This window comes from Hypanus sabinus, chromosome 4 (genome assembly GCF_030144855.1).
Source record: "Hypanus sabinus isolate sHypSab1 chromosome 4, sHypSab1.hap1, whole genome shotgun sequence".
NCBI lineage: Eukaryota > Metazoa > Chordata > Chondrichthyes > Myliobatiformes > Dasyatidae > Hypanus > Hypanus sabinus.
Window position 1 is genome coordinate 146778326 of NC_082709.1, and position 23685 is coordinate 146802010.

The following is a 23685-nucleotide window of genomic DNA, read 5'->3' on the forward strand; positions in this document are numbered from 1 at the left end:
TCTTCTAAGGTCCTTAAGAATATGATCACCACCGTGCCAATTCCTTGACATAAACTCTGTAGCCCAGCTACTCATCCCACCCATGGTGCAGAAACAGAATAATCCTTTTACCTGAAAGAAAATATTTTGTATTTTTGCACAGATGATAAATCCATGTAGCAATAGTACCCTCAATCACACTGAAGGAAGGTAAACAATGTCATTAAGGTCCCAGTAATATTGTGGAAATTATCTGCAATTCTAAGCCACTATAAAAATAGACCAGATTGCCTGACCTGCCCCCACTCCAAATCTCTGGCCTCCATTCTCAACCGCACCAGGGTCCTGACCTTCCTCTCAGCTGCTTGCACATCTTGGCCTGTACACAGTCAACCCCAGCTGCGAACCTGCTGCTCTCTGTCCGAACCGCCCACACCCCTGGACTGGAGCGATGAGCAGAGGCTACTGAGGGGCATGTATTAAAAATAAAAAGATTATTACTAAAAGCGCTTTGTAAATTTGATGAAATGTAAAAGATGTTCACATTGTTTAAACTGTTCCCCTCACCACAAGTAAGCATGTCTACTGAGTTACACAAATTACCACAACTATTGGAAGTAAATACTTTAGCACAATTTTACTGCTTTGTCTGCAACACAGCTGCAATTCTTTTTTGTTTAATTTATGCCAGAGTTTAGTTATAAATAAATCTCAGGTAATTTGGTATGCTTGAGACTTTGGTGGTGCTGATCTTTCAGATTATCTGGACTAATGGACTTTATTCTAATGAATACCTCAACATAGTTTTGGCTGGGGGCAGAGAGAAGATGGTACAAACTGGAGGACAGGCTGGAAATGGAAAATACTTCAAGGCTGAAGGCTAACCTTAGACGGATAAGGGACCTGAGTAGGATAAAGTCAAAAACACAAGAAATTCTGCAGAGGTTGGAATTCTGGAGCAACACACACAAAATGTTGGAGGATTTCAGTAAGTCAGGCAGCATTTATGGAAGTGAACAAATAATCAACAGGGAGGGGAAGGAGAAGCTGGAAAGTGATGGTGAAGCCAGGTAGGTGAGGGAGAGGGGATGAAGTAAGAAGCTAGGAGGTGATAAGTGGAGAAGGTAAAGGGCCGGAGAAGAAGGAATCAGTTTAGAGAGGAGAGTGGACCATGGGAACGGGGTGGAGTGGCACCAGGGAGAGGAGATAGACAACTGAAGAGATGAGATAAGAGGCCAAAGTGGAGAACTGAAGAAGTCGTGGGGGGGGGGGGGGGGTGGAGTACCTAAAGTTGGAAAAAAGTCAAAGTTCATGCTGTTGAGTTGGAGGCTGCCTACATGGAATTTAAGGTGTTGCTCCTCCAACCTGAGTGTGGTCTCATTGTGGCAGAACCCTGCTCTGCATCGGGTTTCACCAATGTAGAGGAGGCCATAGAGGAGCTCAGTGTACAGTAGAAGAGCCCAACGGATTCGCAGGTGAAGTTTTGCCTCACATAGAAGGTCTGTTTAGGGCCCTGAATGGAGGTGAAGGAGGGGGTGAATGGGCAGGTGTAGCACTTATGCTTGCAAGGGTAAGTGCCAGGAAGGAGATTAATGGGGAGGGACGGATGGACAAGGGAATCATGGAGAAAGTATAATGAATGACCTTCAGAATGCAGTTATTTCAGGTACAAGGTAAGTATATGCCCTCATATGAGAAATAGAGGGCTATGGGTAACCCTAGGTAATATCTAAGGTACAAACATATTCAGCACAGCATTGTGGGCCGAAGGGCCTGTATTGTGCTGTATGTTTTCTATGTTAAGAGAATTAAAGCCAGATCTCCCAGAGTGATGAGAAGATGGAGAGGATGATGAAGGAATAAAAGGATCTGCAAGGCACACATCAGGTAAGTAACTCCATTCGCAACTAGACTGATAACCTGGAGAAGTGAAAAGGCTAATAAGGTGAGCCCAGATACAAGAAGGGAATTATAGTCAATGCACAGAAGAATCTGCAAGTCTTTTCTGGGCACTTCAGTTGAAAGCAAGAGAAGTAAAAACAGTTTAGGTCTTGAAGAAGGTGTTCTGTGCACAGAGCCAGAAGATATATCTGGTTGTCCTTACCAGACAAGAAGATGTGGTCATAGTTGCAGTTAAGAGGAGGGGGATGGATGGGGTGAAAATTGATGAGGAAGATTCAGAAAGGTTTGGTGTGCTTAAAGTAAATTGGTTCCTGAGTTGCTGTGGGGCATGTTTTTTGGAGATGTGGAAGGGTTTGCCCTAATATTCTAATCCTCTCCCAACAAAGGAGAGGTACCATTGGACTACAAAATAGAAAATGGGCCAGTGGTTGGATCCTTGACATACATTGATGACTTGGACATGAGTGTGGATGGTAAATTTTTCAAATGTTTAGATATGTGAGGTGAACAGAGTTGGTTAGAGTGTTAGTCATCTCTACCTCCTGATTTTTTAAATTTTAAGCAGCTTTTCTCCCATCTTGCTTGGGACAGGCAAGATGAAGGAAGAGAACACAAGGCTTGGGGAAGGAATGGGGGAAATTATGTGGAATCGTTCTATAGTATCTAGCCTAGATTTAATGGACCTAATGGTCTCCAGTGGTTACATAATGATCCTATGCCTGTTAGATGCTGGGTAGAAAATAAATGGGGGAAGAGAAGGTAGACATAGCAGAAGAAAGAAGACAAATCAAATACAGGTGCCTAAGTTTAATTTGAATAGACATTCACATATCCAAAGCAGCAAGAATGCCAGGAAATTCATAGTTTGGTGAGTCTTAGATGCCAAACTGGAGCTAGTTGTCCCACCCGTGGTTAAAGTTTGTTCCAATGGAGTTGGACATTATAAACATGGCCGAGTACAAAAGGAGTCTGAAGGTGAGTATAATAGAGTACACTCAGATGTGACATTTTATTATCGAAAACCTATGGAGTAGTGAGCCATCTGCAACTCCGTGCCAACCACATTCAATAAAGATTATCTGTGCCTTCAAAATTCAATGCTGGATCCTTTTACTCGGTACACCGGGGACACCTCAGGAGTGATCCATTTTGTGAGCCTATTGAAAAACTGTTAGCTTCTTTTCACTTGAAACAGCACCATAGATTGCGAGATGCAGTGATAGATGTTCAATACATGACCTGAGCACATAATTAGCAGACTGGCCATCTCTAATGGAAACAGTCTGAATTTCATTATCATTGATCCATGACACAAGAAATGGTGTCATTTGATTAGAGGTACGTGTTAGCATCTGACCACTTCTGACAAAATGCTGCTGATGAGAACAATGATGGATGGTTGTCTTCACTGTGGTCTATGACAACAGAGGTTGGACACTTTCCACACAATTAAATTATGCACTAAGGTAAATGACTCCTCAGGCTTGGTCTGGCTCTTTTACAGCCTCTAGGTGAAAGTATATGTGTGAGGTCTAAATTCAAGTTGCAATCCAAGAGCAGGATGCTACACTGTTTACGCTACATTAGTTGGTCTATTATTAACCAACTACCAATACCCATTCATCATTGATACCCACTCTGCCCTCTGTCGTCAATGCCACTGAGTTCTTCCGGATTTTTTGCATTTGAGGTAGGGACTGACTCAAGCTTATAATGCCTCAATAATAAAAATGTTAATAATATACTCTATTGTCTTATTGTCATCAGTCTGTAGGTAATGATCTGAAATGAACGGATCTTATGTTGTAAGTGTCAGGAAATGCAGAGGAAGCTTGACCCAAACACAGAGCAATGGCCGATGGAAAATGGGGATGGCAATGAAGTTGACTGACTTGGAGAACCTACTCACTGTTATGATCACAGTGGCCCCATCATAAGGAGGACTGGAATGCCTCAGAGTGCACGATCACCAGCATGTACATGTGGTTGTCAGGTGCGTAGGGCCTGGTGGATCTGGTTAGCAAAATCCCAAATGATTGGGGTGAGGATCTGGGAGGATGGAATAAGGGTCTATCTCCAATTCATCTGAATTGAACAGAGCATTTGCCTTTGCATTCTTGGAACCAGGTCGGTCGGAGATGGTGAAGTTGAACTGCTGGAAGTAGAGGGCCCAGAGAGCCTGATATGGGTTGAGTTGGTGGGTCTGTTGAATGGATATGATGTTATAGTGGACGGTCCAAATTGGGAAGGTGTTTCCAACAGCCAATGTCTCCATTCCTACAAGACCCATTAAATGGTGAGTAGCTCCCTGTCTCCGACTCTATAATTGCACTGTGTAGAGTTAAACTTGTGCGAGAAGAAGGCACAAGGGTATGTCTTCCTGAACAGTCCTTGCTATGGGAGGATGACCCTGGTGCCCATGTTAGATGCGTCCACTTCTACCACAAAAGGTCTGGAGGGGTTCATCTGGCAGCAAATGGCAGCAGTGGTGAAGTGCCTCTCGAGATCCTCGAAAGTGTGGTCCCCAGCAGACCAGGTAATCCATGAGGGAGGCAACTTGGTGAGGGAGGTGACAGGAGTGACAATGTAGTTTCTAATGAAACAGCAGTAGAGGTTGGAGAAGTCCAAGAAGTGATGTGGCTGTTTGAGGGGTCAGTCAATGCTGGCTTGCACTTTCTCTGGGTCCACGGTTATGCCTTGGAATGAAAGGGCATAAACTGGGGAGGAGATGACTGGGTGTGGAACTGCAATTTTTCTAATGTGCTGTACAGTTGATTTTCAAGGGGATGCGGAAGGACTGAATGGACTTGACAGGGATGGACTTGGGGGTCCTTGGAGAAGATAAGGATGTCGTTGAGATAAACAAAAACATACCTGTGTAGCACGTTTCAGAGAATCTCATTAATGAAGGCCTGGACTGATGTAAAGTCCGAAAGGCATCACCAAGTATTCATAGTAGCCAGTGGGCGTTATGAATGCATTATCGATCAAGGGGAGAGGGTAGCAGTTTTTAATGGTGATTATGTTGAGTCTACAGTACTCAACACAGGGATGAAGATCCCTATTTTTCTTTTTGATGCAGGGGACTGGGATGGTCAAATGAAGCCATGCTGTACGTTTTGGCGATGTAAACATTTATGGCTTGGGTCTAAGGAGGAGAGACAGAGAACAAATGACCTTGGAAAGGGTGGAGGTTGATTGTTATCTACAAGGCGACAGGGTGCTGGCTTCCCTTTTACTGAAGTTGATTGCAAAGTTGTGAGTTACTGAGGGAGTTTAGTGAGGTCAAGGGCTCCCTCTGTCTCCTTTAACTTGTGGGGTGAATTCAAGTGAGGCTGCCGGCAGGTGGGTCTCCAACTCAGCAGTGAACCGGATGACCAGGCGAAGTGAGGGTCATGAGTGCAGGGCCAGGGGTATCACAGGACGAGAGGGCAGTTGGGTGAGTCGGTCAAGAGGAGTAAGATGGACTTGCTAAGCGCTCCAATGCTCATGTGTACAGGCCGTGTGCACACTCTGACCGATCCTGATGCAGAAGGGGTGAGAGACTGGCTCAAGAGGGAGTCCAAGCTACACACACACACACAGAGTCCAGTCCAGAAAGTTGTCTGCTGCACTGGAATCCACTGGAGCCTCCTGTGTGTGTCAGGCCATTAGGATGTGGAGCAGGACAGAGAGAGTTGGGTTATGGTCCTGAGTGAGATGCCAGGCACAAACTTACCAGACAGAAGGCCCCTCGTCCCTATCTGGTGCTGCCATTTTCTGTGACGCAGGGAACATTTGATGTGTTGGTGATCAGCTGCTCCACAGTAAGCTCACAAGTTGTTTCTCCACCAACACTCGTGGTCTGGTGTGCAGTGAAGGGGCAGATTAAGGGTGCTAACCACATGGGTTCTGGAGGTGTTAATGATGAGGTCACAGGACTGGGGTACTGGCTGATGACTTGGAGGGTTGTTCTATAAGCCATTAGTCAATATGGAGGGCCAGAGTGATGAGGCTTTCAAGGTTGGTGACCATCTCTCAGGTAGACAGTTTGTCTTTCAAGTACACCAAGAGGCCATGATGGTAATGGGCTAATAGCGCTTCCACATTCCAGCCACGAAAGTCTTGAACTCCACCGTGGAAGCCAGCACTGAGCGTCAGCACTTGAAGGAAGCAAAGTATCTGATCCACTGCCTCCTTTCCAATTTCTGATTGTTGAAAACCTGGCGCATCTCAGCGGCCTGTTGCAAATGGTGGTCTTACTGTCACAGTCAGCAACAGCCCAAGTCAGAGCTCGCCCAGTCAAAAAAGATATGCGGAAGGCAATCTTGGCTCAGTCCATAGAATACAGAGAAGGTTGGAGCTTGAAATGTAAGACATACTGGGACAGAAACCCCAAGGCATTTTACAGGTATGTGAAGAGCAAGAGGGTACGACATGAAAGAATAGGATCAATCAAGTGTGACAGTGGAAAAGTGTGTATGGAACCAGAGGAGACAGCAGAGTTACTTAATGAACACTTTGCTTCAGTATTCACTATGGAAAAGGATCTTGGCAATTGTAGGGATGACTTACAGCGGATTGAAAAGCTTGAGCATGTAGATATTAAGAGAGAGAATTTGCTGAAGTTTTTGGAAAGCATCAAGTTGGATGAGTCGCTGGGACTAGATGAAATGTACCCCAGGCTACTGTGGGAGGTGAGGGAGGAGATTGCTGAGCCTCTGACAATGATCTTTGCATCATCAATGGGGACAGGAGAGGTTCCAGAGGATTGGAGGGTTGCGGATGTTGTTCCCTCATTCAAGAAAGGGAGTAGAGATAGCCCAGGACATTATAGACCAGTGAGTCTTACTTCAGTGGTTGGTAAGTTAAAGGAAAAGATCCTGAGAGGCAGGATTTATGAACATTTGGAGAGGCATAAAATGATTAAGAATAGTCAGCATGGCTTTGTCAAAGGGAGATCGTGCCCTGCGAGCCTGATTGAATTTTTTGAGGATGTGGCTAAAAACATTGATGAAGGTAGAGCAGTAGAGGTAGTGCATATGAATTTCAGCAAGGCATTTGATAAGATACCCTATGCAAGGCTTATTGAGAAAGTAAGGAGGCATGGGATCCAAGGGGACCTTGCTTTGTGGATCCAGAACTGGCTTGCTCACAGAAGGTGAAGAGTGGTTGTAGACGGGCCATATTCTGCATGGAGGTCAGTGACCAGTGGTGTGGCTCAGGGATCTGTTCTGGGACCCCTTCATGATTTTTATAAATAACCTGGATGAGGAAGTGAAGGGATGGGTTAGTAAATTTTCTGATGAAATGAAGGTTGGGGGTGTTGTGGATAGTATGGAAGGCTAACAAAGGTTACAGCGAGACATTGATAGGATGCAAAACTGGCCTGAGAAGTGGCAGATGGAGTTCAATCCAGATAAATGTGAGGTGGTTCATTTTGGTAGGTCAAATATGACCTCCGATATAGTATTAATGGTAAGACTGTTGGCAGTGTGGAGGATCAGAGGGAGCTTTGGGTCCGAGTCCATAGGACACTCAAAGCTGCTGTGCAGGTTGACTCTGTGTTTAAGAAGGCATACGGTGTGTTGGCCTTCATCAACCGTAGGATTGAGTTTAAGAGCTGAGAGGTAATATTGCAGCTATATAAGACCCTGGTTAGAACGCACTTGGAGTACTGTGCTCAGTTCTGGTCACCTCACTACGGGAAGGATGTGGAAGCCATAGAAAGGGTGCAGAGGAGATTTGCAAGGATGTTGCCTGGATTGGGGAGCATGCCTTACGAGAATAGATTGAGTGAACTCGGCCTTTTCTCCATGGAGCGGCGGAGGATGAAAGGTGACCCGATAGGGGTGTATAAGATGATGAAAGCCATTGATCATGTGGATCATCAGAGGCTTTTTCCCAGGGCTGAAATGGCTGGCACGAGAGGGCACAGTTTTAAGGTGCTTGGAAGCAGGTCTAGAGGAGATGTCGGGGTTAAGTATTTTATGCAGAGAGTGGTGGGCACGTGAAATGGGCTGCCGGCGGTAGTGGTGGAGGCAGATGTGATAGGGTCTTTTAAGAGACTCCTAGATAGGTACATGGAGCTTAATAAAATAGAGGGCTATGGGTAACCCAAGGTAATTTCTAAAATAAGTATATGTTCAGCACAGTCAAAGGGCCTGTATTGTGCTGTAGTTTTTCTGTGTTTCTATATTAGAAAATTGCAGCATTGGGTTGGGGATCCATTGAAGTGCTTTAACACTGAGATCTGGGCTCGGAGGCAGGATTTTTCACTCATCCTCTCAGGAAATGTACAGGAGGCAAAGCAGCAGAGATGATCAGGCGGTGAGTGATAACTTTAATAATAATTTTTAAAATAACAAGCTTTGAGGGGCCACAAAATAAGAGAGAACCAAATCTTAACACAACAAGGTAACTGAAGGCTAAGAGCAATTAATTGAGGCTGGCTGGGTTGAATGGGTGAACAAGGGCAGTGGGTGAGATTTGGGTTTAAGTGGGCTTCACGTGAAGAGTTGGAAATGAGTGACAGGTGACTCCTGTTAGCTGGAGAATGGAAGGTGCCTGCCTGTGCAAGCCTGAGAGGAAGCACATTATCATGTATTTTTTGTGTAAGTCATCAAAGTTCAAAGTACATTTATTATCAAAACATGTATAAATTACACGATCTTGAGATTCATCTCCCTACAAGCAGCCCCAAAGCGAGAATTCTGAAAGGACCCCAAAACAAAAGAGAAACACTCAATGTGTGGAGAGAGAGAAAAAAAAACACAAATCGTGCAAACAATAAAAGTGAGAAACAGCATTCAGAACAAAATGAGTCCATAGACATGAAGCCCGGAACAGCCAGAGCAAGCCAGCAACCTCAGCCTCGGTTCATCACATGGTGAAACAAATTGTCATGGAGCTCGCAGACACGAAGCCCAGGGCAGGCCACAGCCTCGGTGCCATGGATAATGCCCCAGAGCAGCAAGCAGAACCGGCCCGAGCCCTTGCCTCTGGTCCCAGCACACTGCCTTTTCAATCCATCTAGCCTGGGGTTTAAGTTGTCCCAACATTGGTTCATTCCCTGCACTAGGACCCAGGCCCTCCTGCATCAATCAGACCTCGCTCCTGGTTTAGGTGGACGGGCTCCGAAGCTCCTGCACTCCAGCTTTCCTCTGCTCTGTTTGCGCCAACTCTGTCTCCGACTTTGACTCTGACTTGAACTTATCTCAAGTCACTCTGACCACTTCTCCTTGACTATGCCTTGACCTTGCATTGCAATCCTTGACCCTCAAGTCAGCCTTGCCTTCACTTGTCTCTTCATTGTTTGCAGTGATTATTTACCACAATTTTCCACAGAACAAGTGTTAATAATATTTAGTCGTATATCTTGCTTCATGAATCACCAGTAAGCTGTCACCCATCCTCAGTAGTGCCATCTTAAACAGGAATGTATCGGATGCATTGTTGTTGTGTCTGGATATATTGGGAAAAGCACCATGCAAATCCAGACTATATGAATAATATGGAGTACTTCAAAATTCTATATTCCTTTCTAATTAAACAGTAACTTCCACTGAGGAGGTAAATTGTTTTATCCCTGTAGCTCAGTTGTGCAACAATTATATATTAGCTTAGCTGTTTGTCTCTGAAGCAAAGTGATTGTGTGGGAATCCTATCCCCTTCGCATTTGTAGTATCTCCCTACAATATAACCATGACAATGCTGTAAATGTAAAAAGTAACTGTGATGTGCTTTGGCATATCCTTTGAAAGACAACCGTGTGAATGCTGTTTAATTTTTTAATATACTCTGAATCTTCTCTTGATATGCAAAAAAGATTTTTGTAATCATATTTCTACTTTTCTGTTTATACATTGTACCAAATGTGGAATGATTTTGTTAGTTCTTTAATCAGTCATAGAGTACTTTTTTTTATCAATACAGTCTAATACATGTGAGAATATATATTAATCATCAGTGACATTGCATCTGTGCATTAAGCCCAAATGTATCCTTGGCCTCAGAAATCAAAGGGAATTAGACTAGAATGCACAAATATAGACAATATCCATTTTAAAACCGAATGCTAAGTCATTTATATATTGTTATTGTTTCTTATTTCTCTATAGTAGAAAATGCTGAAACCCTTCCTTGGAGAAGAGACAGTGTCATAATGGCTTTGCTAACAGTTGGTGTAATGGTGCTGTGAATGGTTTATAATAATGACCTCCATTATAATTAAAGGCAAAGGGACTTGAAGTTGAAACGTAAATCACAATCTGATTTACGATTTTAATATACTACAGTAAAAGCTAATCTACCATTGAATTCAATTCAGTCAATATCATGTGCAGACTTGGGCTGCTGTGAGTAGAGATGAAGATTATTAGATAAGAAAGCAAATAAAATTCAGCAGCCTTTTCAAAATCATACTTCCTATTCTGTTTTCTACCTCTGTATTAACTCATTTAGATAACTGGTTATAGAAACTCAGTGTGATATAATTATACCTTCTCACCACTGCAGCCCTTCTACTAGGGAGAGGGAGTAGCTTCAATATGAAAAGTTTGCATAAGCTGCCTACACTTAAATAATTTGGACTGAAATTCATAATAAAAAATTTGAGGATGTGTTTGCAGATCCATATACGTCTTTACCAACATAATTGATTCTAATTGTTAAATATAATTATATTAAATGATGTAGATTAATAAAAATATAAAATGTCTTAAAAACCCCTCAGAACAACATCATTTAAGCTGAAATGGTTGTCAGAATATTAGTTTTAAGAAAACAATTTATGTCAAATAAGATAACTAACCTCAGCACTAGATTTTTTGTGCTTACATGGTATAAAAAATTATCTCACTGTGAGCCAAACCATATGACTTCTAAGTAGATATTCAGCTTCACAAATCTATGTGGCAATTTAATAATTGCTTTAAACTTTTGTTCAAAGGCAAATTCCTTAAGTATGTTTCATCTGCTCACCATGCATCAGTAAAGGGTATAAGTGCCATCTGTATTCCAGTTGTCTCTTTCCTTAAGAGAAAAATAAATTCCTAAAGATCATGAGTGCAAGTGTTGTCAGAGAACTATTTGAAAAGCCAGGAGACAGACCATTGTTGATTCTCATCCAATATTCCTGTCTTGGCTGCTTCAAGACAAGTGAAACTGGAGCCAATTAAACAGTTTGGCATAGAGTAACATGAACTATTAACAATCCATAAGTGAGTGTAAATTTCTGCCTGTGATCATTACTTAGAATTGGGAGCAGATAATGCAAGAAATGGTATAAATTATATTAATTGTTTTATAGTTAACATATCCAGATGAAATTTTCCTTCTAAATATTCAATAATATTCTCAATTAAACTTTTTTATTGAGTTTTCAAATAATTACCGAAATAAAAGAAAATATATGAAAAAAATATGTATATATACCCTACCCCCTCCTCTTAACCCCTCTCCCCTAACATCCCTATATAAAAAAGAAAGAAAGAAAGAAAGGGAAAAAAAAGAAAGAAAGAAAGAATGCCTGGATATTGGAAGATCCCCACATGCTCCATTGAGTTCGTAATAACTTTAGTATATATATATTTATTTATTTCCCCAAATAACCAATTATTTCATCTTCGGAGCACCTATATATTTAATCCTGTCTTTTGTAAATAAGGATGCCAAATTTTCAAAAATGTTTCATATTTATCTCTTAAATTGTAAGTAATTTCTTCGTGGAATACAGCTATAAATTTCCTTCTTCCAACAATCTATACTTAAGTATGTATCCGATTTCCAAGTAACTACAATAGCCTTTTTGGCTACCGCCAATGCAATTTTTATAAATTCTTTCTGATATTTATTCAATTTGGGTTTTGGTTTTATCCCTTCAATATCGCCTAGTAAAAATAATATTGGATTATGTGGAAGTTGTGTTCCAATAATTTGTTCCAATAAAACTCTTAAATTTGTCCAAAAAGGTTGAATTTTAGAACAAGACCAAGTAGAATGTAAAAAAGTACCAATGTCTTGTTTACATTGGAAACACTGATCGGATAAATTTGGATTTAATTTATTTATTTTTTGTGGTGTAATATATAATTGATGTAAAAAATTATATTGCACTAATCTTAACCTGATATTTATTGTATTTGTCACACTATCAAGACATAGTCTTGACCAATTTGTTTCTTCAATTTTAATATTCAAGTCACTTTCCCATTTTTGTCTTGACTTATGGACTCCTTGTTTAATTGCCTGTTTTTGAATCAAGTTATGCATACAAGAAATAAATTTTTTAATCTTTCCTTTTTGAATTAAAGTTTCTATTTCATTAGATTTCAACAATAACATTGTTTGACCTAATTTTTCTCTTAAATAAGCTCTTAGTTGGAAGTAACAAAAAAGAGTATTGTTTGATATTTTATATTTATTCTTTAATTGATCAAATGACATTAATATACCTCTTCAAAACAATCTCCTATATATCTAATCCCTTTTTGAAACCAATTATATAAAAGTTGATTATCCATTGTAAAAGGAATAAATATTCAATAATATTAAACAGGTCGGTTATTGCTTGAAGTTACTAATGTCTGCAGCCAAATAAAAGATGACTTTTTCCCCAGTTTGCACAGGTTGCTAATATTCACTGAGGGGGGATTTGATGGAGGTACGTATATAAAATTGAGGCTCTCTGTAAATACAGTAAATAATTGGAAACTTTTCCCTGTAGCGGAAGAGTCTTGCACCGGTGGGCATAGGTTTAAAGTGAAAAGTACAAAATTTAGAGGGGAACAAAGGAAGGCTTTTTCACCCAAATGGTGGTTGTATTCTGGAATGCACAGCATACGAAGGTGATACAGACAGGTACTCACCACAGTTAAGAACTGTCTGCATGAGAACTTGTATTATAGGCTATAGACCAAGTGGTGGTCAATAATATTGGTATAGATATGACTTGATGGTTGGTATGGATATGGAGGCGGGGGAGTGTTGTGGTAACAAAAGTCCTGTTTCTGTACTGTATGCCTCTTTGATTCAAAATTTACAGAAGATTTGTGAAGATTTACATAAAAGATTTATATTTAAAAAACTCTATGACTTGCTTTATGTAGAAAGGTTCCTGAAAAAACATTTGCACAAGGTAGTTATAATAAGTCTGAACTCTTTCATGTAATTTCCCCAAATTTCATTTCAACAGAAAGAAATCTTGCATGAAATATTCCTTTATAGGGGAGAGGTTCCACGGACCGGGAAACAGAGGACATTATAAATGCACAGGACGCAAATCTTTGGTGTGGGTGTGCAAGTGGGGAGAATGTAGCCTAGTCCAGGTAGATGTACTCTTACACAATTAGAATGATAACCCAGATCTGCTAGGTAATAAGTAAACATATCTCAGGCTTAGGTTTTGGGAGGAGTTGGGTCAGAGATAGTCAATGTGTTGCCTGCCCACTTTTCCCAGTTTCGCTGGTAGCTTTGGCACCATGTACAGGGATCTCCTGAGTAATTCAGGGAATTTTGTGCACTGCTCTCTCCCAAGGACGTGTGCCAGTTGCATGGTTGGCAGACAAAATTAATCTCAGAATAGATTAAATAGTTTGGTGTGCCGAGCCAGTTGGTTTCAAAATACTCTAAATCTTTTATCTATTACTAAGAGTGAAGCAGCAGTATACCACCCTTGTACTCAACCTAAGTATGTAACTAAGTCATAGACTATTCTGGAAATTAGAATGCTGGGGCCACGGGCTCTCTACTGCCACATTTTCACTGATGGATAAAATGCCCTGGAATTCCATCTTCTGAATTTCATGCATTTGGAAAGAGATCAAAACACAAACAGTAAATTCAAGAGCTGAGCTACTTTGAGGGCTGACTATAATATGGTATTTAGAAAGGATGAATGACAATAGTGTATCTGCAATGAAAACACAATGCTACTTATGTTCAGTAGGTCTGGTAGTATCTGTGGAGAGAAAAACAGGGCTAATCTTCCAGGTTTTCAGTAAAAGGACATCAACTTGAAATATTAATTCTCTCTTCATGGCTGCTACCCGACTCGCTGAATATAGGAACATAGAAAATCTATAGCACATTAGATTCAGCCCGCAATGTTGTGCCAAGCTTTAAATCTACTCCACAATCAATCAATCTAGCCCTTCCCTCCTAGACAGTCCTCCATTTTTCTATCACCCATGTGATAGAAGAGCTTCTTAAATACCCTTAATGTATCTGCTTCTACCACCACCCCTGGCAGGGTGCTCAGATTGTCTCATTTTGCTCTTAATTATGAGTTGCTGCTGCCATGAATGAGTTAACTGTCGCAGTAAGGCCCCAGAGCCATCAGTGCTCGCTACATCACTTTCCAACTGGCAGAGGCGTAAAGAAAGAACCTGCATTGTGAGAACTGATGATTTTCTTCAGCTGGGAAATATAAATGGACATCTTACACCCTGCCATTTACTTTAATTTAGCAATTTATATTTTCTCTACTCATGTCTTTCTCATTTTGCTTTGTAGTATTCCATGAGACTTAGGGGTTTTGCATTTCCTCTGAAAGATATCTAACCTCTGTACGCCTGCCACAAGACTGAGATGTCATCACATCTCAGCACTGTACTGCGTAATAAAGTACAGGTCCATCACTCATTTATCACACCCAAATTTATCTCCACTTGTTCCGACTATCCGATCTTTGTTGTCTTCCCCAAAATGGCTCAGTAATGTATTACAGCTTCTCCAAATCACCCTACCTAGCCGCTGTGCCATTTTTAAATTGCTGGAATTTTACAATGATGAATAGAGAAAAATTGCATGACTCCTCATTAAGCACAAAAATAACCATGCCCTTCATTTGCTTGTGTAATATGCAGTTATGATAGGACTGAACAATACTTTCCCAGGGTGTGTTGCTGCAACACAATATGGTTTGGGGTCTGCCATTCCTTTCCTGGTGTGCTTTAAGATTGCAAAGGCCCTCTCACCTCAGGCTGCTTCATTCCGGCTATTTATTTTCACGCAGAGCAGCAGAGGAGAAATCGCTCAAACTGTATTAATTGATGCACGTTTTCATGATGACTTCTGTTAATCATCACCAAATAATTCTGTTATAGCAATGCCCTGGAATTCGAACTGCAGTGGTTAATGGTGTGACAGCTCCTGCCTCTGTCCCTCTACCCAACACACTTCATTTCTCACATCAGAAGAATTAAGTGGGTTACAAAAATAAATGAAATATTGGTGGCTGCAGCAAAGTAGCCATACCTCAGGGAATAAGGTGACCTTAAGGAATAAGGAATAAGTCACAATCATCTATGACTTGTTTCGAGTCTTCAGAAAAAACAATATAGCTGTTTCACAATAATAAACATAATTTTTCTGAATATATAACTAAAAAGCAACAGAACACCATTAATCTGAGACATTAACCCTGTTCCTCTGTCCACAGATGCTGTCTGACCTTGCAAGTATTTGCAGCTTTGTTTTTATCTCGGTGAATAGGTATTTAGCTTCCAACTAGAATATTGGAATTTCTGCAGGAGTCCAAATAACGTGGACAAGTTTTTGTAGTTTAAAAACTTTGCATGCAGACCATAAAGGGATTTTTTTTTTAAAAAAAGCAGGAAGCAGCTAAGCGATCAGAAAGCTTCTGTGTCAAGGTTAGAATGATCAACTTTTACTGTGTCAGGCATTTTCTGCTTTTCCAGAAATTAGTGTGCAACACTTTTCAAAGTCAGCATCACGTTGCAGACGTACTGCGGAGCGCTTTTAGCTGGGTTTATGCAACAGTTTTGTCCCACATGATTCTGATCTCAGCCAAGAGACTGGAAGCGGCTATGCCTGGAGGACATTTGAAGGATGGTAGACAACACACGCGGTGTGCAGCCTTCTCCCTAGCTCTCTTCCCGCTTTTCACTGAGGGTCCTCTTGATAATGATATAACCAGGGAATTTATCACTTACCTGCATGTTCAGGTAAGAAATAGTGCGTGGTTTAAGGCGACGCTACAGATAGTCCTTAAAACAGGAAAATCAGACTTAGATTTTTAGAAAAGTGGAGGTTTTATTGTACAGCATTAGGAGAGCGAGTTAAATCATTTCGCCCCGACTGTAAGCGTGGCTGCAACAACGTTTAAAATAAACCCATTGACGTTCGGCAGAAATGCTGACTGGAGAAAATCTCCGTCTATTTCCCACGTCGCCAGGGCCAGAGGGAAAAGCTGAGAGCTGACGCCGGGACGGTGCTTCAGGGAGAGGAGGGGGGGCGTTTGCCAAAGGAATGCGAGAGAGCTGTCGGTCGGACGAGCTGCTGCCAAGACAGAGCGTCAATTCATCTCCTAACTCTACTGGATGGATTCCAAACGCTTCTGCTCTCGCCCAGTTCGCCACTCCTACAGTGCATTCAGTGTGCTGGTTGGAATGAAATGTCAGGCATTGTTATTCAAAACAAAATTCCTTGATAAATGAGATAATTTTACGGCGTTGACTTCCTTACGACGGCAGCCTCTTTCGGCATTCTAGGATCTCTTGCCCTCCACCAGTCGGGGCTGGAACAGCCACTGCCCCGCCCTTGCGCAGAGCGAATGAGTTCCCGTGTGAGCGTGAACTGTTTGTGAGGGAGCCAAAGGATGTTTCACTGGGATACTCCTCACGACCGATCTGCCTGGACCGCGCAGATACTCCTTTAAACAACCTACGCACGCTTACATGCAGCACTCGAGACAAAGAGATCCAGACAGGATGAAACGGGCAGTCGTGACGTGGGGAAGCGCTTTACTCCGAGGAGGAATTCAGCCAAGACAGTTGTTTCTCAAACATGCCACAGTGACGACCGAGCGCCTATGCAAGGAGTGAGCCCCACAACAACCGCCCAACATAATTAACCAGCATTATTTACACGATTAACCTCCGCAAGGGTCGCATTTCCCAACACCAAAACAAGCCATTCTGTTCCACTACAAATTAGGACACCTGCATTATGCACTTCCACTCGCATGACTTCACATAATTTGACATTTCCTAAAAAGAAACTCGTTTGAACGCAGAAGGGGCGCAAATTCGGCTTAAAAAAAAATTTAGGCATGTAGTTAACAAGAAGCTTGCACCTAGTCGGGATTATTCTCCACACACACTGCAGGGCAGGCGACTGTACTGTTCAGCTCTGAACATTCAGTTGACAGATTACATTGAGAACAACTTCCCTGTTGCTCTCTTCAAGGTCACGTCAACGACATTCACTCAGTTGATTGTTTGCCTTGCCAGATTACATTTTCCACTCTGGCTGTTTCGTTTTTCTGCTTGCCCGGAAGTATTTTCTTTTCCACTAAGATCTATCAGTGAAGAATTTTTTAAAGGAGAAATTAGATTTCCAGCAGCGTGCACTTTAATGTTCTCATTATCGTTTGCTCATTTTAACTCTTTGTTTAGGGGTATTTCGCAAAATATTGCCAATAAATCTACTGTACATATCATAAACATTCTGTACCATTCATAAAGGAGAGGTTTGTATTTATAAATCAGCCACTTCAATATCCCAAAAATATTTCACAGCCAGTGAAGTACTTAACAAAACATGGTCACTTCTGTAAAGCAGCAGCCAAATTGCGTACAGGAGGGTGCCACAAATAAAACTCCAATAACATCTGGATCATTTGTCTTTGTACTGTTGATTGAGGGCTAAATATTAGACAGAACACAAGGGAAACTCCCTTCTCTTCCTCAAACAGTACTGTCACGCCTGAGAATGTAGACGGGGTCTTGGTTTAAGATCCTACCTGACTTCCAGTACCACGGAATTCCATTAGGACTGGACTGTTCGTTTAGTACGGAATTCTGTGCTCCTGCCTCTGCAAGTGGGTCCTTTTACCTGCTGACTCAGAGGTAAGAATGCTATCAGCTAAGGCACATGTGGTACAAAAAAAAACAATGAAAAATAATAGATCACAATGTTTGTCTTAAAAAAACAATAAAATGTAACCTAATCTAGTTATATATTGTCACTGGCGTGCGACTTATTTCAGAATTTATACTAAAGAAGCCTTTGTATTTATGTAATGTCAAAGGAACAGGACAAGTTAATCAATCCATGGGAAAGGTATGTTATTGCCGTATCTAGATTTCTAATGATTATGATGATTTTTCTGGTTGGACCATTTATAGAAGTGGCATTTTTAACTTAGTTCACTGGCATGGCTGATATGACCATTCTGTGACTGGTTTTGAGAAAGTGATAATTCAGAAGCTATCTACAGGGGATGGTCAGGTTAAGGCTGTTGAACTAAGGTGTTCTCTGAATGCCATTAATAGAGAGCCACCACTTCCTGTGGCAGCTCATTCCATATATACGCACTACTTTCTGTGCGAAAAAGTTGCCCCTGTCACTTTAAAACTAAGGCCTCTAGTTTTTCATTCTCTTTCCCTGGAAAAAAGATGGGGTGTATTCACCCTATATCTGCCCCTTGTGATCTTATTCACCTCAATAAGGTCACTCCACAGTCTCCTGTGCTCCAAGAAATGAAGTCCTAGCCTGACCGAACTCTTCCTATGACACAGGCCCTCAAGACCTGGCGATATTTTTGTAAATCTCCTTTGCAGTCTTTCCAGCTTCATAATGTCTTTCCGACAATAGGGTTAAGAAAAATCTGTATACAAAACTCTAGGTGCTGCCTCACCAAAGCATCTGCAACATAACATCCCAATGCCCTACTGATGAAGGCCAGCTCACCACGCATTTCCTTCACCATCCCACCTACCTGTGATGCCACTTTCAGAGAACCATGTACTTGTACTCCAAGGTTCCTCTGTTCTACTAACTCCTGAGGATCCCTCACCTTCATTGCAAAAATCCTACCCTGCTAATAAGATGTACATCCTAGGTGTCTAAGAGAGAAAAAATTCTTTTCCTTATGGCATATTATGCAAAATGAGCAGTGTTTTTCATCTACAAGCAGCACACACAAAATGCTGGTGGAATGCTCCAGGCCAGGCAGCATTTATAGGGAGAAGCACTGTCGACGTTTCAGGCCGAGACCCTTCATCAGGACTAACTGAAAGAAAAGATAGTAAGAGATTTGAAAGTGGGAGGGGAGGGGTGAAGCTAAGAGCTGGAAAGGTGATTGCTGTAGTAATGGATCTTCATCAAAATGTGATCGAAAAGTTGAAGGGTTGAAGAAATTATGGATGGGGAGCAGTGAGAGACGGTTTCATTGAACTCCTGTTGAAGAGAAGATTTAAACTTCATCACTGGGAGAGGCTTCGCAGTAGTGAATTTAAAAACGCAAACACGAGGAAATCTGCAGATGCTGGAAATTCAAGCAACACACACAAAATGCTGGTGGAACACAGCAGGTCAGGCAGCATCTATAGGAAGAAGTACAGTCGATGTTTTGGGCTGAGACCCTTTTGTTCATTAAGTTATATTGGACCTCTGTTGCATACATCAAAAACTCACACAGCATAGAAGACCTGCATACCAATCTTAATTCCCTGAAAGCTCTCCACTTAGTCTCAGTTCCCTATTGTTTCTTTGTAGCCTAATCAATTTAGCTCCAAAAAGTACTTATCAAATTCCTTTTAGAAAGATGTTATTGAATGTTTTCCGGTTTAAGATGGCACCGGTGTAGCATAGTGATAACTTGTTGGTAGCAAACAAAACTATTACCTACTTTATTGATCATACTTTTTCTCACAAATGATCACCCCAATCAATAGCTTATAATTTCTCTTTTGGAGTTGACCTTCTGAATCACCTGTACGACTTGGCGTTTTTGCAGTGTGAACTGAAGTCTCGAAGGTGCAGGATGGTTGCAGTGTGGTGGGCACGGGCTGAATCGAAGTGGCCCGAGAGTGGGGAATGAGCCAATGTTTGGCCATTTCTGGAGCAGACTTGGAGGTGATTCAAAGCGGCTTAACTAAGACAAGGCAGAGTTAGGGCAGCGGGGTCCAGGCCCAAGAGCGAGAAGCAATCCGCTGTTCGGCTCATTTAAGTGCTAGGCCTGACTGAAAAGGTCAGGTATGGGCTGAATCAAGGCAGAGAGGCCCAGGCCCGAGAATGTATTGAAGTGGCAAGGCCCGGGTCCAAGAGTGAGAAATGACCCAAGGTATGGCAGACCTATACGCCAGGCCAAATTGAAAAGGTCGGTGTTGGGCTGGAGGCGAGGAATGGGCCAGTGTTCATCCTGCTGCTCATGAAGTTTACTCATCTCTACACTGAAGAGAGAGAGAGAGAGAATCTGCACCATGGCAGAGTTTTCCAAAAAAAAGAAAATGTAGAATGTACTTCACCCCATACCACACTAAAGTGTACCCCTGCCTAATAGGGGTCAAAAATAATGACAGTGTTGCTCGCTGCACTGTTTCCAACAGTGACTTTTCTATTGCTCATGGTGGGTTAAAATGTAAAAGACATGTTGTGGTGAGTTTAACAGGTGTCATTCGTTCATTAGCATTGCTAACGTTATTTAAACTAGCTGGCTAGCTGCTAAGGATCTGCTTTATTGCAAACATCCCACTTCTCCTGGAAGTCTCCTGCAAATTGATGGTGCTAACTCCCTGAAATGAGATTTTGCAGGGTGGGATGTCTGGGATTCACTTTCATGAACTTCAGTTCAGAAGTTATTTGCTTACTTTTATTCTTTGCATGATTTGTTTTTTCTCTACATATTGAGTGTTTGACTCTCTTCTTTTATTGGGTTCTATTAAGTTTCTTTGCTGTGTGACTGTAAGGACATGACTCTCAAGGTTACTTATAGTATACATACTTTGAGAATAAATGTACTTTGAACTTGGAATCACATCACTTTTATTGTATTTTTTGTCTTGTCTGGTCAGACTAGATCATTCAACTCACTGGATTTAAAGGACATCAAAGAATCGTGTAACTAGTATGCAGTTTTTTACATTAGATTTGTCTGTTAGATGAATATTCATTGGAGGTCTATGATACTAATTGTTAGCAAAGTGTAAACAATAAAATTCCAGCATAAAACAGAAGATAATTATTCCCAGATCTTTGTCTAAAGTCAGCATGCCATTAAATAAATTCTGCTGTTGTGCTATCAGAAACTTTTTAAGGTATTGGGTAAGCTGGAGTGTCTAGGATCATAAGACCATAAGATATAGGAGCAGAATTAGTCCATTTGGCTCATCAAGTCTGCTCTGCTATTTCATGATGCCTGATCCAATTTTCCTTTCATACCCCAATCTCCTCCCCGTATCCCTTCATATCCTGACCAATCATGAATCAATTCATCTCTACCTTAAATATACATAAAGAATTGACCTCCACAGCTGCCTGTGGCAAAGAATTCCACAGATTCACCACCCTCTGGCTAAAGAAATTCCACAGATTCACCACCCTGGCTAAAGAAATTGCTCCTCATCTCCATTCTAAAAGGGCGCCCCTCTATTCTGAGGCTGTGTCCTCTGGTCTTCGACTCTCATACCATAGGAAACATTCTTGCCTCGTATCCCTTGATAAGGTCACCCCTCATTCTTCTGAATTCTAGTGAATACCAGAAGGCACAATCTCAGAATACAAGGACATCCCTTTAGAACAGAGATGAGGAAGAATTTCATTAACCAGAGGGTGGTGAATCTGTAGAAGTCATTGCCACAGATGACTAAGGAGGTTAAGTAAATGGGTGTATTTAAAGTGGGGATCGACAGGTTTTGATGAGTAAGAGTGTCAAAGGTTATGTGGAGAAGGCAGGAGAGAGTAGATGAGAGGGATGATAAAGCAGCCATGATAGAATGGCAGAGCAGACTAGATGGGCTTAATGGCCTAATTCTGCTCCTATGTTTTATGTTCTTAATTAGGTCCATTTCCTTAACTGTTCTGTGATTTACAGAAATTAAAGTAAGGAATCCAAAGTGGATGAGTGGTTTACTGATATCTCATACTTTATTGCCCTACGTATCTATAAGATAGATATTATCATGATGGATCTTTCTGTTGCTTTCTCTTTATAATCATACTTCTGTAAGTATAATAAGTTATATGTTAATGGTGTTAAGTATTTTAATCTACCATCTGTGACAAAGCAGTATGAATGTTCAGTAATATATGGTTTGTAGATAGATTTCAGGATGATTGCAAATAATTACACAAAATGCTGGTGGAACGCAGCAGGCCAGGCAGCATCTATAGGGAGAAGCACAGTCGACGTTTTGGACCACGAACCTTCATCAGGACTAACTGAAATGCAAATTTCTCCCTCCCCCTCCTACTTTCAAATCTCTTAGTATCTTTCCTTTCTCTAAGTATTATTTGTTTACTTCTCAGTCACAAAAGCAATTTGGCAATTTAGGATAACAGATTATGAATACTGAACAATTGTTTAACAATTATGTCTTTCTGCCAATGTATTAGTGGCATCAATTAATTTAAAATAAGGAGGTTAACACCAGCACTAAAACGTCAGGGAACAAAATCTCATGAAATTGCCAACTAATTTGTTCTTAGGAATGCATTAATTGTTTTGATGGATTTTCACTTTTTCATTAACAGCATTGATTTCTAGTTTCTCACATAGAAATGGAAATTAAGTTCTCTTTAAACCTGTTTTAAATGATCTACTAGACTACACTACCCTTGATCTTTTCTCCACTGTAGGCTCCAGCAGTTTTTCTAATTGTTTCCAGCATTTTCCCCTCAACCACCAAGTTTATCCCATATATTGATTACATGGTGATGAAGTTCTTGTTCTCTGTCCTAAAACTACCTTTTAACAATTAGAACTATTCCTCCGGATTAATTTAAAATTTAAGTTATTTTTCCCTAAATCTTTAGTACTCTGATACATGTTTAAAATTTTTTTTCAAGTGCTTCTTCTCCAGCTTGAAAAGCACAGATCTATCTAGTTGCTTGACATCCCATTGAGCTTCTGCTATTAAGGAGCACTGATTTCACTGGCAAGTGCCTGGAGAAACCAACAGCAAATAGCACGGCTATGTAGTTAGAAAGTGAGCCTCGAAGAAGTATCGGAGACCCTGCAGAGTGGTAATCAGATGTATATCCTTTGTGCCTAAGAGGAAAATGCCTTTCCTAATGGCATATGATGCAGAATGGACTGCATTGTACATCTGTAGCATCAAACTGTTTTTTCTGACTACTTCAAATCTAGCCAGATAATTTTTCATCTAAGGACACAGATGTTCACTTTATATCAAGGGTACGGGAAGGAACCTTCCTAATCTGATTCCTAAAAGCAATCTTCCAGATCAGTGCTTGATTTTAATATCCGCAATAAACTGGCAAAACAATAAACAGTGAGGCAATTGGAGCAATGAAGATGTTACTGGTGGAAGACTGGAAAGAGGTAGATAGTATTAGATGACCTTGAACTGAAAATGGAGTTTGCATTTTTGATCTTAACGAGGAGTTGATTCCATGAAGTTAATCTTAAACCACAATATCTGTCAGTTCATCTAACAGCCAAAGCAAATTATTTCTAGTTGGAAAAATTCTGAACCCATTCATGGTTTAATCTTATCAAAGTTGCTGTTGAAACAGTGTGTTCATTTATAAAACCTTAGCTTTACTTGGTTCCATAGTATTTAACGTGATAACCATTTGGTCATAAAAAAACGATTTAATTTACATTTGTCAGATGTCTTTTTCCAGTTCAGTTACTTTGGCTCTGTTTATACTTTGCATTCATTAAATGAAAGCATATTGAACCTCAGTTAATTTAATGCTGAAATGGTAAATCTACTTGTGTTTGCTGTAAATACTGCACAATTCATCTTTTTCTGTTGATGTATTTATTTCCAATCATCAGCTTTAATAATATATGCACAGTTATAGGTGCTGGCATCAGGTTCTACTGTTACA

The 23685-nt window shown here is 41.0% G+C and overlaps 1 protein-coding gene across 2 annotated transcripts; it reads left to right on the forward strand.

Moving 5' to 3' along the window:
* Positions 1–1263: 1263 nt before the first annotated feature.
* Positions 1264–11867, forward strand: LOC132393277 (uncharacterized). Of its 2 annotated transcripts, XM_059968306.1 has the most exons (3): positions 1264–3874; positions 4009–4177; positions 5959–11867. In XM_059968306.1, the coding sequence occupies exon 3, from the start codon at positions 6111–6113 to the stop codon at positions 7023–7025; it is 915 nt and encodes a 304-aa protein (XP_059824289.1). In that variant the 5' UTR covers positions 1264–3874; positions 4009–4177; positions 5959–6110; the 3' UTR covers positions 7026–11867. The 2 variants fall into 2 exon arrangements, with proteins under 2 accessions (XP_059824289.1, XP_059824288.1); XM_059968305.1 differs by having other exon boundaries at positions 1264–4177.
* The last annotated feature ends 11818 nt before the right edge of the window (positions 11868–23685 follow it).

What these genes read in the sequence shown, in the direction of transcription:
- LOC132393277 (XM_059968305.1), top strand. Translation starts at nt 6,111, where the DNA reads ATGGTGGTCTTACTGTCACAGTCAGCAACAGCCCAAGTCAGAGCTCGC.